The following is a 13799-nucleotide window of genomic DNA, read 5'->3' as shown; positions in this document are numbered from 1 at the left end:
CTGTTCTCCTACGCGATACAGCGATATTATTATCGAAAGTGTCTGCCTGCAAAGTTGCCGATGGAGATACGCAGTAACAAACGTAACCGTAATACATGTTTTATTATTCTTATCGAGGCTATACGGCCGGGTAATTTCAACGAGTGAAATAAAAAAAGAAACGGGCAGATACTTTTACCGATAACGGAATCACGAGTATCATTTGCCGGTCGAAATCGTGCAAGAATCGAACAGGGACAACCGGAAAACCGGGTCTTCTCGTTTGTTTCCCCGAAATTGTATCGCCGCAGGCCAAGTAAACTAATTGTTTCGCGTGTACGGAATGCTGGAAAGCGAGGTCAGGAACTCGCAGCAAGTTGCGCCTCTATCCGGCAGCGAAGCTCCCGCCCGACTGTCATTGCGATAAATTCTCTCTCTCTCTCTCTCTCTTCTTTTCTCTCGTTCTTTCTCTAGCAGCCTGTCCTCTGCTGTACTGCCGTGCGACCAGCTTGCACCGTACCATTCGCAACAATGAAACGAGACGCGAAAAAAGAAGCTTTTTTTACTGGAAACGGCCTCCAGCCGGAAAATGAGTCCCCACGTTGGCTCACCTTTGGGAAATCTTTCCCTGCGAATCTTTACACGCCGTCCTTTCGACGACGCTCGCTTCAATTCCGACACGGTTTTTACACAATGCCGTGTTGCGGTACGAGCATCTTTAGCACCATGGAATCGTCGATCCGTTAAATTTCAAAATCTTCCGAATACCACCTCTTCTCTAATCTGGTTTTAGTCTTCCCGCCATTCTACGTACGGTAGACGACCTACACGTAAAGTATTTCAATACTAATCATAGAATTCTTTTATGAATATATTATATGCATTATGCGAGACTTTTTGAAATTTCGTTAGCGCTGTAGCGAAACACGACTATCGTGACTGCAATCGTAAAATTCGAAACCAATCAAGAAGTTACGAAACTTTTATTGCAAATATAGAGTTAGTGAAAAGTTAGTATGTAGTACGAATAGTAGACATAAACATATTAATTAGTGCTACAGATGATTTCACTACAAATTGTAGCTTATTAATGTAGCGACTAATTCACTGTTCAAATATTGTACCTATTTACTTTGCTGATCGTTGGCAAGTGTATCTATGCTTCCAATAAATATCTCGTAATTTCTATATGCATCTCCAGATTCGTTTCAGTCTTTACTAATTTCGTCGGCATAACCGCGACGCCTCGTTACAGCGCTAATGAGATATCAAAATGTTTTTTTTAGTACACATATAAATCTACATGTAATAGGAAGTGTTCAAGTATGTTCGAGTAATTTTGTGTGCAATTATTTTTAAAACATCATCGTTTATTTAACGATTGTCAGCGTCGTAAAGAGCGGATAGATAAGATAAGGCTTTGTTTCATCGATCAATGTCAATTAGCATTCTAACGGGTTATCAATCGGTAACTCGAGGAAGAAAATTCTGACGGAAACGACACAAGACGAGAAAGAAAAGGCTGTACGACGTAATGTTAATTACAGGGCGGAAGACAAGTTTAGGTTTACGGAGAAGAAACGAGAACGGTACTCGCACCGAATATCTTGCGATCCAAATTCATTATCCGCGTTCCCGCGAGGCGGGGAACCGTGCGCTGCAGCCTCGAAATGAATTTCGAAAGTGGGACATACGCTTATTAGAAATTCCTGAATTGTTCCGCGTACGTGTATACTCGGTCTATTTGCCTGGTATAAGTCGACCGGTGCAGAATTTACGGAGCCTCTGGCCAATGGATCAGCTGAAACCGAAATAGCGAAGGAAAAATCGTCGTAGCGAGACTCATTCTAGAGTCTAAGACAGATATGAATAATCTAAGAATTAGATACGATTAGATACACAGCTACATTCGAATCAAACAGAACTCACCGTATCCGAGTGTTATCATAATTTTACGATTTTCGTTTATTTACGTCGTCATAAATTTATCAGGTGCCCCTGGCTATCGCAGTTGTTTCCCCTTCGAGATTTGTATAACGAAGAAATTAAAATTTCGACTAGAAAACGAGGTTTCATCTTAGAGCGTTTGCGTCTTTCGCATAAAGTATAATCTCTGTCGTAATTTAAAGAATCATCCGAGACACGCGCGAAATGAGAATGGATTTTCAGTTTCCTTGACGTCGTCGGCCGGCGAGACTTACGGATTTCTCCGTGTCTTTGGGAAAAATCTCGAAGAGAAATATTTTCTCAAGAGCAAAGATAATGGCTCTCCTAATGGCTCGAACACGACACAGATAGGATGCAGTCTCGTTCCTTGAAAAGATTTTCTAATAAAAGCAACAAACTTTCTTCTCTTTCTCTCTTCTGCTGTGCTTGCTTCCTTGATCCTTGCAACGTGTATTCCGACTATGTTTAAGGATCAAATTTCTCGATTTTATTTCTCGCAACGTTCGGGGTAGCATTCGAGCCATATTCTTCGACGATTCACCCTTCGTAGGAAAATGCGCGATGATTCTTTCGAGGGGAAAGATTTGACGATGTACCGGAATCTCGTAATTCCCGGGGCTAACGGTCGCCTGATCTTTCGACCTATCGAATTTTTCACTCATGATTGCCACACTCCTCACTCAATTTTCCACTCCCGCTGTTGCAGCCAAGCGATGATCCGTGAACTTGGAATGTAGACGGAAGGGCGGAAAAGCGGATCTGCCCCTCGCAGGATCGAAGGAAGGGCTTTTCTTCCACCTCCGCTATCATCTTCGCCGTTACCTCACTTTTAAATACCTAAGATCTCCACATCTAGACTTAGACACCGTAAGTACGCCGCAACTCACTCTTTCTTTTCTTTTACAATTTTCGAACACGGATGAATCCGTCAAAATCCGATCCGTTTATTTTTTCGTCCTTTTTCCGCCACGTATCCGAGAAAAAATGTCCAGATAGCTGTTTCAGAATAGGACGTCGAGGTACAATGTATAAAGATCGATAAGAGGGATAATGAGAATGACCTAATTGAGCCAAATCGTGATTCTCGTAGGTCTTCCTTGTTTCTCGTTTCAAAATCATTACTCTTTCCATTCGGTTTTCATTTTGTTCCCCGATTCCGGTTTAACCAAGATCTTCCCTCGGTCTCGGAAAAATGATTCGCCAAGCCTAAGGAACGGATTGGCATTGACGAGAAGAAGGGAGCCACGGAAGTAAGTAACTAATTGGACCGGAGCGAGGAAGCGAATCGAATAGCTCGAAATCAAAGCTGGTCTGCCTTTTGTACGGACTGCCGGTCTAATTGGTACGCTACGCCGGCCATTCATCGCGCCATCAAGAGTACAGAGCCAATTGATATCTTGTCTCGAAAACGCATGCGGCATTCCCTTCGGTCTCCCTTTGGAAATCAGCGAAAGTCCAGCCAAATCGCCAACGAACGAAACTTTCGGTTCGAACCTCGTTTGCTTTTAAATATATTTTTTCTTTATGTGCCATTCCGCGATACGGACGACGTAATTATACGTTTCCCTGGGTTTTCGTGCCCGTCTAGATTAGCCTCGAGTTTATACGATCGTACAGAACGATCTCGCGCATTATGGATGAAAATTACGATATCGCCGTATTTATTCAAAAATTAACATAAACTCGGAGGGAGCCTGTTGAGCTGGTAGAATTCTTTTTTCTTCGCCCTGTCGACGCAGCACACGCGTAATTAATTATCGAACGATCCACTTTGCGGAAAGCGAGGGTGCATGATTGATACACGCAACCGCCAACATTTTCTGGTCCCTTAGGTTAATTCGAATAATCGACACGAACGTTTTCTTTTGTTCATTCGCGTTTAAGGAAAATCGATACGACGACACGTGCCGTTAATCCGCGTTAACGTTAACAGAGTTGAACCAGCGACTTTAAAAAGCTCTGTTTCCAATGGAACAGTGGCGGATAATTTCGACAAATAAACCGAGCAGATAACACGGCCGACTGATAACGCAGTAGCCTTGCAATAAAACGATGCAAAATCTCGCGTGCAGGAAATTCCACTGGGAGGCATAGGTGGATTTTACCAGTTTAATCGAGCGGTTCGATTTCCAAGCGCCGTGGCAAATTTCGGCGCTATATTTTCCGGAACACTCTCCGGAATTGCTCGTTACACGAACGCATACGTAATAGAACGTTTATTGACTGATATACGTACAGCGACGATGTTATTGCATCCCTCTATATCCGATTTCGCGCGCTTTCGCTAAGTTTTCATCGTAAATCGATTTTTTCTTTACTTGTTAAACCAACGATAAGATACAAGAGGAAAGGAGAAAGAAAAGAAAAAAAATGGCTAAAAAAAATGGCTAAAAAATGGCAAGGAATTAATTAGGAGATAATCGCGATGTATGCAAAGGATACAGATAGATCTAACCTATAAAGCCAGCGTAAAAGTTGCGATACAAGCCACGATCGTCTCTAGATATACATATATGTATGCTACTTGCACCGTAGCAATCGCTTGCACGAGATCGAGAGAAATCTCGATTATTACGATCGACATCAGTCGAGTGTGCTCCGACTGAACTTTCGAACGTATGGCAAACTAAGCCGGCGCCGAGTAGCTAACCACGTGCAGATTTGCCCAGAAAAACGAGGATTAAGAGAAACGCGAAAAGAGACGCGACAAGGAGCATAAATAAACGAGAGGTATGGCTGTATCGATCAGTCAGGATAAACGACGGGTCTCTGGGCCGAGTGGCTGCCAGCTTCGATGTCCACTGTCCCGAAGAAACGGGAAACTTGAAAAAAAAAGCGAGGTCGAGGTTGCACCTTTTTTCGCCCTGCTATCTTCCACTCTCTTCTCTTCGTCGATAGTCCGCGCACACTAATCGAATTTCGAAGCGAAAACAGACTCGAACTCCGTATCGTTTTCATTTTCAGCCGTTCTGAAACTTCCTTGCACATTCCACGAAATAAAGCGAATAGATCTTAATCGTAGAATCATAGTGGCATCGTTAACCCTGCTACGGTCGTCGGATTTTTACATTCCAATCTGGCTGTCATTTTAGCAAGCGGGGAGAATTCGTAACGTTTTGAGAAAATATTTAATATATACGCGTATAATTGAAAGAAAAATTCATGCCTATCAATGAGAATTTTTTCAAATCGCGTTCAAACTCGAGATATTCCTTAAAGTTAACCTTAAAGTAAAATTGAATGGAAGACGAAAGAATGTAGCGTTAATCGATGCGGGGAATCGTGTAGTAAAATACGAGAAAAACGTCCGACGATCATTACGAGAAGTCCGTTGAATCCGCAAGCGACCGATTACGTAAGATCTGAACGCCACGTTGAAAATAGCGAAACGAACGTGAGATAACTAGTTCTTGCAATGATTCTCGTAATGAACTCGTGAGTTATCGCCCGTTGCACGATGCTGCCACCGCGACAAGGGGGACAACTAACCTTTTACGTGGGCTGCGTTCGTAGCCTCTGTGTCTGCCTATGCCTCGATAGAAAGGTACCTCGCGTCCCTAGCTCGAACTTCCTCTTTTCTTCACCCGGATTCCACCCTGCAAAGTGTATGACGAAACGCAGCCGGGCAACCGACAATCAATCTTGTTCTACCTTGTGGAAAATTTTCAAACAACGAAATTGTCATTGTGCGAAGCTTCGCATCGTCTCATTTGCCTAACGATTTCGGTAAGTAGAACACAGTTGAAAATGAAAATAAATTTCATGGTAGATAAAAGAAACGGTGACGGGGTTTGTTCGAATCGTTGGACGATTGTATCGGGAACGATCTTCGCGAAGGATTCGTTAGCGAACAAGAAGAAATCGTTTATCAACGTTGGTAATCTTGCAAGAAAATCTGTTTGCGGGTGGCGCTTAAATCACTTTCCAAAACGCAGTTCTTCCAAATTAAAACGGAAACGAAAACGAAAAGCGACCAGATAATACTTGTCTTTAAACGTTGAATATTAAACGAAAAGACAGCCGGCGATAAATTATCATTCCCGATGACAGCTAATCTGTTATTTCTCTCACGTATGCTTCCGCGTGTAACACTTAGATACTGCGTGTAATCGCGCGTGACCAACGCTCCACACAGACGGAACACGTAGAAGGAAATGACCAATCAACGCGGACCTTCGTATAGAATCGCCACGATATGTTTCCTTTTAACATGTAGGAAATACAAAACAGTCGTGCACAGCCGGACGAAGAGATCCTTCGATTTTCAGAACTTTTTTCCAAGGAAATTAAAATTAATTTTGCGAACAAAATCATGGAACGTTTAGACACCTACGGGAAGTCGGCTCGGTTTCCGAACATCGAAGACAGCGCGAACAATCGAAGAAACGAACGCTCGAAATTTTACACGAACCGATTCCATGAGTCACGGCAAAGAGATGCGCGTACCGAAAGATGGTGCATTTAATCGTCGAGTAAATAGCGCGAGTTCGATAGATGAAAGCAACGAGAGAAAATTCGTCCGCAATGAGACGTACGGTATACACAGACGAACAAAGACCGACCCTATTTTTCATTATCGAAATGACGATGTGAATGGAACGTGAATCGGATCGCAGGCCAAATCTCGTTCTCGCGCGATATCGCCTCAAGAAAGTAACGATCGTTGCCGACGCACATAAAGAATAAGTTTCCATCGAAATGAACCACCCTGCGTTGCGTTTGTCTCTCACAGCAGTAGGCTTCCATCTCGCTTTGTCTCACGAACCGGAGTCGCGTTAAAAACCAACTCCTTTTTACGAGTGCGTTCGAATACGGTCGACACGTTTCTCTAACTTCGAACTCGTTTGAAAGCCAACGACCGTTTCGCGAGGGAAAGGCAAAAAAAAAAGCACGACGTTGAATCGAGCAATGTGGTGTTTTAGGCGAGGACACGATGTCAAGAAACCGAAGCTCCTTGAGCAAGTTCGAGGCCCTGATGGTGCTAAGTTTAACGGTACTCGTTCAACTGGACGTCTGTTGGTGCACGCCGTCTCACAGAAGCAGACATCATGCGGACATGTCCTACGAGGATACGAAGAATTTCCGAAGCAGCGAGGAGCTGCCTAGACCAGCCGCCCTCAATTCGAACGACGATCCGCTGGTAGTACAAACCAGAAAGGGCAAGGTCAAGGGTAAGACCATGACTGCCACCACGGGAAAGGAGGTCGACGCCTGGTTCGGGATCCCTTACGCGCAGAAACCTCTCGGTAGGTTCAACCTGTACTGATCTATCGCCTTGGAAAATTCGATGATTAACCTTTCATCGCTACCTCACCCGGACGATTACTCCCGGAGAGCTATTCTCGGAAATTTTCTCTTTCTTCTCGAAAGTCTTTCCCGCGAAACTTTCTCTTTTTCTGAAAAACGGCCGAAAGATCGTTAGGTAGAAGTAACGGAAAAATCGAACGGTAATGATAAGAGAAAAGGAAAAACAGGAAAGGAATCGAACTGGATCGTTTGAGAGACGAGAGATTGGGAGGAGACAAACGGGACGGGATTCTGTTGCAGGAGCTCTGAGGTTCCGGCATCCGAGACCGGCGGAACGTTGGTCGGGAACCCTAAACGCAACTACGCTACCGAATAGCTGCGTGCAGATTCTGGACACGGTGTTCGGCGACTTCGCAGGTGCGACTATGTGGAATCCAAACACACCATTGAGCGAGGACTGTCTTTACGTGAACGTGGTCGCGCCACGGCCTAGGCCTACCAATGCCGCTGTTATGGTATGGATATTCGGTGGTGAGTTCCAGCTGACACCTGTTCACATCCTTAGACTAGACATGCTCGTGGAAACTAGAGCACACCGTCGCCAGCGGTCGACGTTCTTTTACAGGTGGTCGCTTCTTAACGAGAAACGCTTATTTTCGTCGCGCGCCGTTATTTTAGGACGGCTATTTTTTCACCCAAACTTCATCTAAATGATCGGAAGAACGCTCGAGAAAGCCGTTTACACCGCTACGGAAGTTGCATCGCGCCAACAGGTGCTCGATCGTACGAAATTATTTGGCGAGGTACGAGCGTTGCCTCGCTACGATTTTACTTATATTCCGTGCAATGCTTAAGAAATGTTCGCGAACGTCAGCTTCTTTGCGCGCGGCCGTCACGAAATAAGCGTTGTTCAAAAAGAAGTCGAAGCTCCTCAATGTGAAAGAAATTAATCCGGATGGAATGCAAAAGAGAGTCTGCGAAAAATCCCGTGTATAGGCGCAGACACTAGTTGACACTCGGTTGATCGTGTTTGCGCGTACATGCGTGCGTGCGTGCGTGAGTGCGTCTGTGTGATCTATTTGGAAAGCAGAGGTTTCTTTCGAGAGATGGAATCGCGCGACATCCTTATAGGTGGCTTTTACTCCGGATCGGCGACCCTCGACGTTTACGATCACAAAACCCTGGTGTCCGAGGAGAATGTGATTCTAGTCTCGATGCAGTATCGAGTCGCCAGCCTGGGTTTCCTGTACTTCGGAACGTCGGATGTTCCTGGGAACGCCGGTCTGTTTGATCAGATGATGGCCCTTCAGTGGGTCCGCGACAATATCGCTGCCTTTGGCGGAAATCCTGACAACGTGACCCTGTTCGGAGAGAGCGCGGGCGCCGTTTCCGTTTCTATGCACCTCCTTTCGCCTCTATCAAGGTGCATACCTTTTCTCCTTGTCACTTTACGTTGTTTTGTTTGTTTCTTTGCTTGCCGCTACCATGTCTACTGCTATCGACGCTGCTACGCGATAGACGGTTGGAGATCACCCCCTCGACGAACAGCCGATTATATCGTTGTGGTCGAGCGCCAGTTGCCGCTGGACGATACGCGTCGTAAACCAAGGAGGGTGGTGGTCTCGAACTTAGGGCCGCTTCGATTTTCCAAACGATTGGCCAACTTTTAACGGAGGCACCATTCTGTGTTTCTCTGGCTTTCAGGCATCTCTTCAGTCAAGCCATCATGCAGTCTGGCTCTCCAACAGCACCATGGGCCATCATCTCGCGCGAGGAATCGATCATGCGCGGCATTCGATTGGCAGAAGCTGTCGGTTGTCCTCACGATCGCGACAACTTGCAAGAGGTGATCGATTGTCTGCTGATCAAGGATCCGATTGAATTGGTGAAGAACGAATGGGGCACCCTGGGCATCTGCGAGTTTCCGTTCGTTCCCGTGATCGACGGCGCCTTTCTCGACGAGACGCCACAACGCTCGCTGGCCACCTCGTCCTTCAAAAAGGCCAACATCATGATGGGCTCGAACACCGAGGAAGGTTTCTACTTTATTATTTACTATCTCACCGAGCTGTTTCGCATCGATATGGCCGAGGATGTAAAAGTCAGCAGGGAACAGTTCGTTAGCGCCGTTACCGAATTAAATCCGTACGTCAATCAGTTCGGAAGGCACGCCATTATCTACGAGTACACGGACTGGCTACGTCCGGACGACCCTCACATGAATCGCGACGCCCTGGATAAAATCGTCGGCGACTATCAATTCACTTGCAACGTGAACGAATTTGCTGGCCGTTACGCCGATACGGGGAACACCGTTTACATGTATTATTACAAACACAGGTGAGATTCATGTCCGATCGAATCGGAAAGAAGGAGTAAAGATCACAAGTAGGCGAAACGATCAATGCGACTCGTCCGAAAAGGACGTGTTCGCTTCTTTATCTCGGCTGGCTTTCGCCTATACCGCGATATTTACGAGACCCCGATTTCTTTTCCATAAATCCATAGATCGGCGAACAACCCATGGCCAAGATGGACCGGTGTGATGCACGCGGACGAAATCAGCTACATCTTTGGCGAGCCGTTGGATTCTTCGAAAGGATACATGCCCGAGGAGATAAATTTGTCCAAGAGAATGATGAGATATTGGGCGAACTTTGCAAAAACAGGGTAAGTCGAAGAGCGATCACAGCTTTTATCTTTTCTTCGCATCTCTAACGGCTGACTACCGTCGTGTTAGGGATCCGAACGTCGGAGATGTCGAGTCATGGACGCAGACCTATTGGCCACCGCACACTGCCGCCAAAAAGGAATACCTGACGTTGGATACCAACAGTTCCGAAATCGGAAACGGACCTAGAGCGAGGCAGTGCACTTTTTGGAAGAAATACCTTCCGCAACTCCTCGCCGCTACTTGTGAGTAACTTTTACTTTCTTCTTGTTCTTCTTGCCGTGAAAAACAACGACGGCGCTGCCGCAGCGCGTTATTTCCTAACGAAAAATTCGAATCTTTCGCCGTTTATCGGAATTTGTCGAACGTGTTTCTCGCTCGCGCCAACTATCTTAACGGTCGGTTCATCGTTCAACGTTCAACCCTTCGACTGCATTTAGATTATCTCCTATGACACCTGTTGAGTGGAAAATACGTTTCATTAACCTCAAGGCGGCCGTTCGGGACCGTCGAAAGCAAATCAATCGGCTCGATTACTTTTTCCGGTCGAGAGATTTTAATCGAGCGCTCCGTTACCGAACTTCGAATGCAAGTCGTTCTCGATTAAGCTTCCGGGGCTACGAAGCATTCGTAATTCGAGCCGAGATATCTGTCATACCGGTTCACGAAGGAATCGTCTCCCGAACGAAGAAGGAAGGCGGTAATTTCTCGAAAATTTTCAGATTCAATTTTCGACCAACGAACGAACGAGACATTCCTCGTCGAGGAATAAACACCTGTCAGTCTTCGTTCTATGGAAATCTAACCCACGTACGTTAACGAGGTACCGTTCTACTTGGTGAATTAAAAACAAAATAAAATAGCCGAGCCTTTTCGCGTAGCGGAACAAACGTTGGAACGCCAGCGTAGGAGATTTCGTATCGATACGTACACCCGCGGAATTTTCGAAATATTCGATTCGCGTGTGTAAATCAAGTACGGAGTCAAGGTTGCTACTTTTGAAATTTTCCAACGAACTTTACTCTTTCCCTACATTGTTGAACTTGATCCAATGAAAGAGACAGTCGACCGTCTTAGCTACCAACCAAGTTTTAACGTTTGCCCGAACTTTTCGCTCTCTTAAATTCTTCTCGGCCCACAGTCTTTTGCTTGTCACGCGTGAAAGGTTTCAATCGTTTAAAACGTAAATCACGTATTCCGCGCGCTGTTTCCTGTCCTTCGCTTTCCGATTCATATTTTTCGCCCTTTTCACGCGCTTCTGACGAAACCGAAGCGAATTGCACTGTTTCGACCATTTTCCGAAATTTTCGTTCGAATTTGAAAAAAAAGTATCGTTTCTACTAGCAAGTTCTATTCAAGTTTCTCTCGTTTTATTTCTTCTTCTGCCGTTTCACGATCGAACCAAATGGAACAGCGAACAGCGACGAAAGGTAGGACTTGAAAATTGGAAATTGCTTTCTTGGCAGCTTTTCTATGATCAAATTATTCCATCCCAATTACGTTATTATAAGTGAGTGCAATTTAATAGAGACGATATTCGTGGTTTCCTGACTGAGGGGGCGACTGGTCTCTGGCCTCGTGCCATTCCACAAAATACAGGCAGATGCCTGAAGAAACCTAATCCTTCGTATTCGGTTCGTCCATTATGCAGATTCGATTATTGGCCACGATTATCGGTCGTCGCTGCAGTAGAAGAGCACGAGGGATCGCGTTTTAGATATCCGAAGAAGGCTTTTTCTTTCACCGTAATTACGTTTACCGCAATCCGAAGGTCCGCGTTCGCTTTTTGCTCGAGACACAAGATTTCCTGTATTTCTCATCGCGAAACAGTGACCTTCGAGCGTCGTGTGAGACGCTTCGCGAGACAGGACTCGCTCGATACAAGTCTGAGTGAACGATGCAAATTCAAGTGCAACGCTGACTATACTATGTCTCAGGTCGACTATTTTGCAACGATTGTTGATTTGAACGTTCCTAGACGGTTTCAACATCCTTGAGACAAACATTTTTTCACTCTGCGTAACTGTTGACAAAATAGAGACACTCGGGTCCGATATGACCGATCCGTTGACAACGTTCGCTGCAAATTCTCGGACAGACTTATTTAACGATTAATTTCGTTTGATTAATGGAATTTTGGCTAAATCTACGAGAGTCGGAGGATGAAGATTACCGAGAAGTTCTCTCCTTCGAGAAGCAATTTCGTATCCCATTGACTCCGAGATGAGCTATCAATCGAGAGTGCTTAGCTCGCGTACACCGTGCCTTTGGAGAAACGTTAGGTCGCGGAAAAGGAATGGCTGCGAGCCAACCATCGATATCTATTCAAAGAATAATCTCTATCCGCTTCTTCTTTGTCCCGAACAATATCGGCACCGTTGTCGTCGTCGTCGTTGGCCAGGCACCATTCGCAAAGAAATCGTCGAATCGGAGAGACGTGCCAATTTTCAGTGGCACCGATTTCAGACGATGTTTCTTGGAAAATCTTCCCAAAGCACCAGAATGTCGTAACTACTTCTCGATAAACGTTTCGTCAACGTTTCCTTAGTTTAGTGAAGAGAAAAAAAAAGAACGATCGAACGCTCGTGTTTGTTTCTTCGTCGTTCGCTCGCGACGAATGCGTCAGCAACGGTAATTCGAACGATAAGAAAAATTCAACGAGGAAAATTCAACGATACCGACTCACCAAGATGGAAAATGGAATTCCAGCGGAGAAGCTCGCGGGCAAACGGAAGAGACGTACAGCGATTTGGAGAGCCGAGGATAGGGATGACGGTCGCAGCGAATTTATTCGCTTATCCGCGACGGATAAACTACTCGCGATCGAATCAAGAATCGAACAGCGTCGAGGAGCAATCCGTCAGCAGTTGCGACTCAAAGATCTCGATAGGATGGTAGAACAAAGGGGACGAGAAAAGAAAATACAAAGGGGTGGCTGCGTTAGTCGGTGGAATATCCGGTGAATGGTTTAGCGGGGCAGATGGACGAAGCAAAGAGGGGATGATATCGCGGCGGATAAAAACGGCGCGGCGGTGCAGCGGAAAATTGCTGCCGCGGTGCTGTATCTTCTTCCAACGCTCCTCTGGTCGATTGTTTTTTGTCTCTTTTTTCTCCTCTTTCCAATTAACATCCATCGTGCCTGCAGCTGCAGCGAGTATCCAGATCTCTTTCGACAGAATCGTCAAAGCTCTGCTTCACTCGCGAGTACACGCGACCGCTACGACTCGGCCGAAGTCTGAGGTTTTTAAACTTTTCGGAGATTCGCCTTACGATAAACAACATGATTCGCCTCGTTAGCCGACGATGGCGCGGAGCAGCTACCCGTAAACGAGTTTTTCCTTCGACGAGAACATACGGCTCTTTTACATTTACATTTACGAGGATAAGTAAGGTAAGGGAGGACGGTTGCGTTTCGCGACTGGATCGGAGAATTAGGACGAAACGTTGCGCGGTTAAATAAAATGTCTGCATATGCGGCAGATGCGATTCTCTGGTCTGGCGCATCGGCACTGTAAATAGAACAACGACGTCGCGGCATTGCTTTATAATTACGTCGGTGAGCTTGGAAAGGTTAACCGCACGCCAATGAAGGTAGAGGGTGTACAGCACGGGGACGTGTCGTTGTCACGAGCACTAATGGCTCGTTTACACGGTAAACCATTGGCGTAACCGCAGATACACTCTGCTCGTGTTTTCCCTTGTTCCGGCCCCGACAATTCATCGACGAATCATCGATAAGCGAGCCGATTTCCCGATGATCGCGAGCAAACGCGTATTCCGAGGAAACGTCCGGTAATCCGGGTCCGCTGTACGTTTGGGCGGTCGACCTAATCGATCACGCACGGTGACGTTCTCGGTTGCTTTTAAACGAGGATTTATCGCCTCGTAAAATGAACGGAGGTTTTAGGCGAGCAGCGTACGGGTGCACCGTGTAACGGTAACGCGGTACGAGTCC

At 45.9% G+C, this 13799-nt stretch overlaps 1 protein-coding gene across 4 annotated transcripts in view; it reads left to right on the top strand.

Annotated features, from left to right (window-relative positions):
- Positions 1–13799, top strand: part of LOC100750146 (acetylcholinesterase) — a 36193-nt gene that overhangs the window by 13073 nt on the left and 9321 nt on the right. The window contains exons 2-8 of one of the 4 annotated variants that reach the window (XM_012383751.3): positions 2633–2793; positions 6849–7172; positions 7474–7704; positions 8305–8596; positions 8878–9513; positions 9682–9843; positions 9914–10089. In XM_012383751.3, the coding sequence (XP_012239174.1) occupies positions 6860–7172; positions 7474–7704; positions 8305–8596; positions 8878–9513; positions 9682–9843; positions 9914–10089 (1810 nt within the window). In that variant the 5' untranslated portion in view covers positions 2633–2793; positions 6849–6859. Of the gene's footprint in view, positions 1–2632; positions 2794–5394; positions 5653–6848; positions 7173–7473; positions 7705–8304; positions 8597–8877; positions 9514–9681; positions 9844–9913; positions 10090–13799 lie in introns of those variants that run through there. The other 3 variants (XM_012383752.3, XM_012383753.3, XM_024366575.2) reach the window with 3 other exon arrangements.

Source organism: Bombus impatiens, unplaced genomic scaffold (assembly GCF_000188095.3).
Source record: "Bombus impatiens unplaced genomic scaffold, BIMP_2.2 scf_0219, whole genome shotgun sequence".
NCBI lineage: Eukaryota > Metazoa > Arthropoda > Insecta > Hymenoptera > Apidae > Bombus > Bombus impatiens.
Note: the sequence above shows the minus strand (reverse complement) of the source record. Positions and strands in the feature narration are given on the sequence as shown.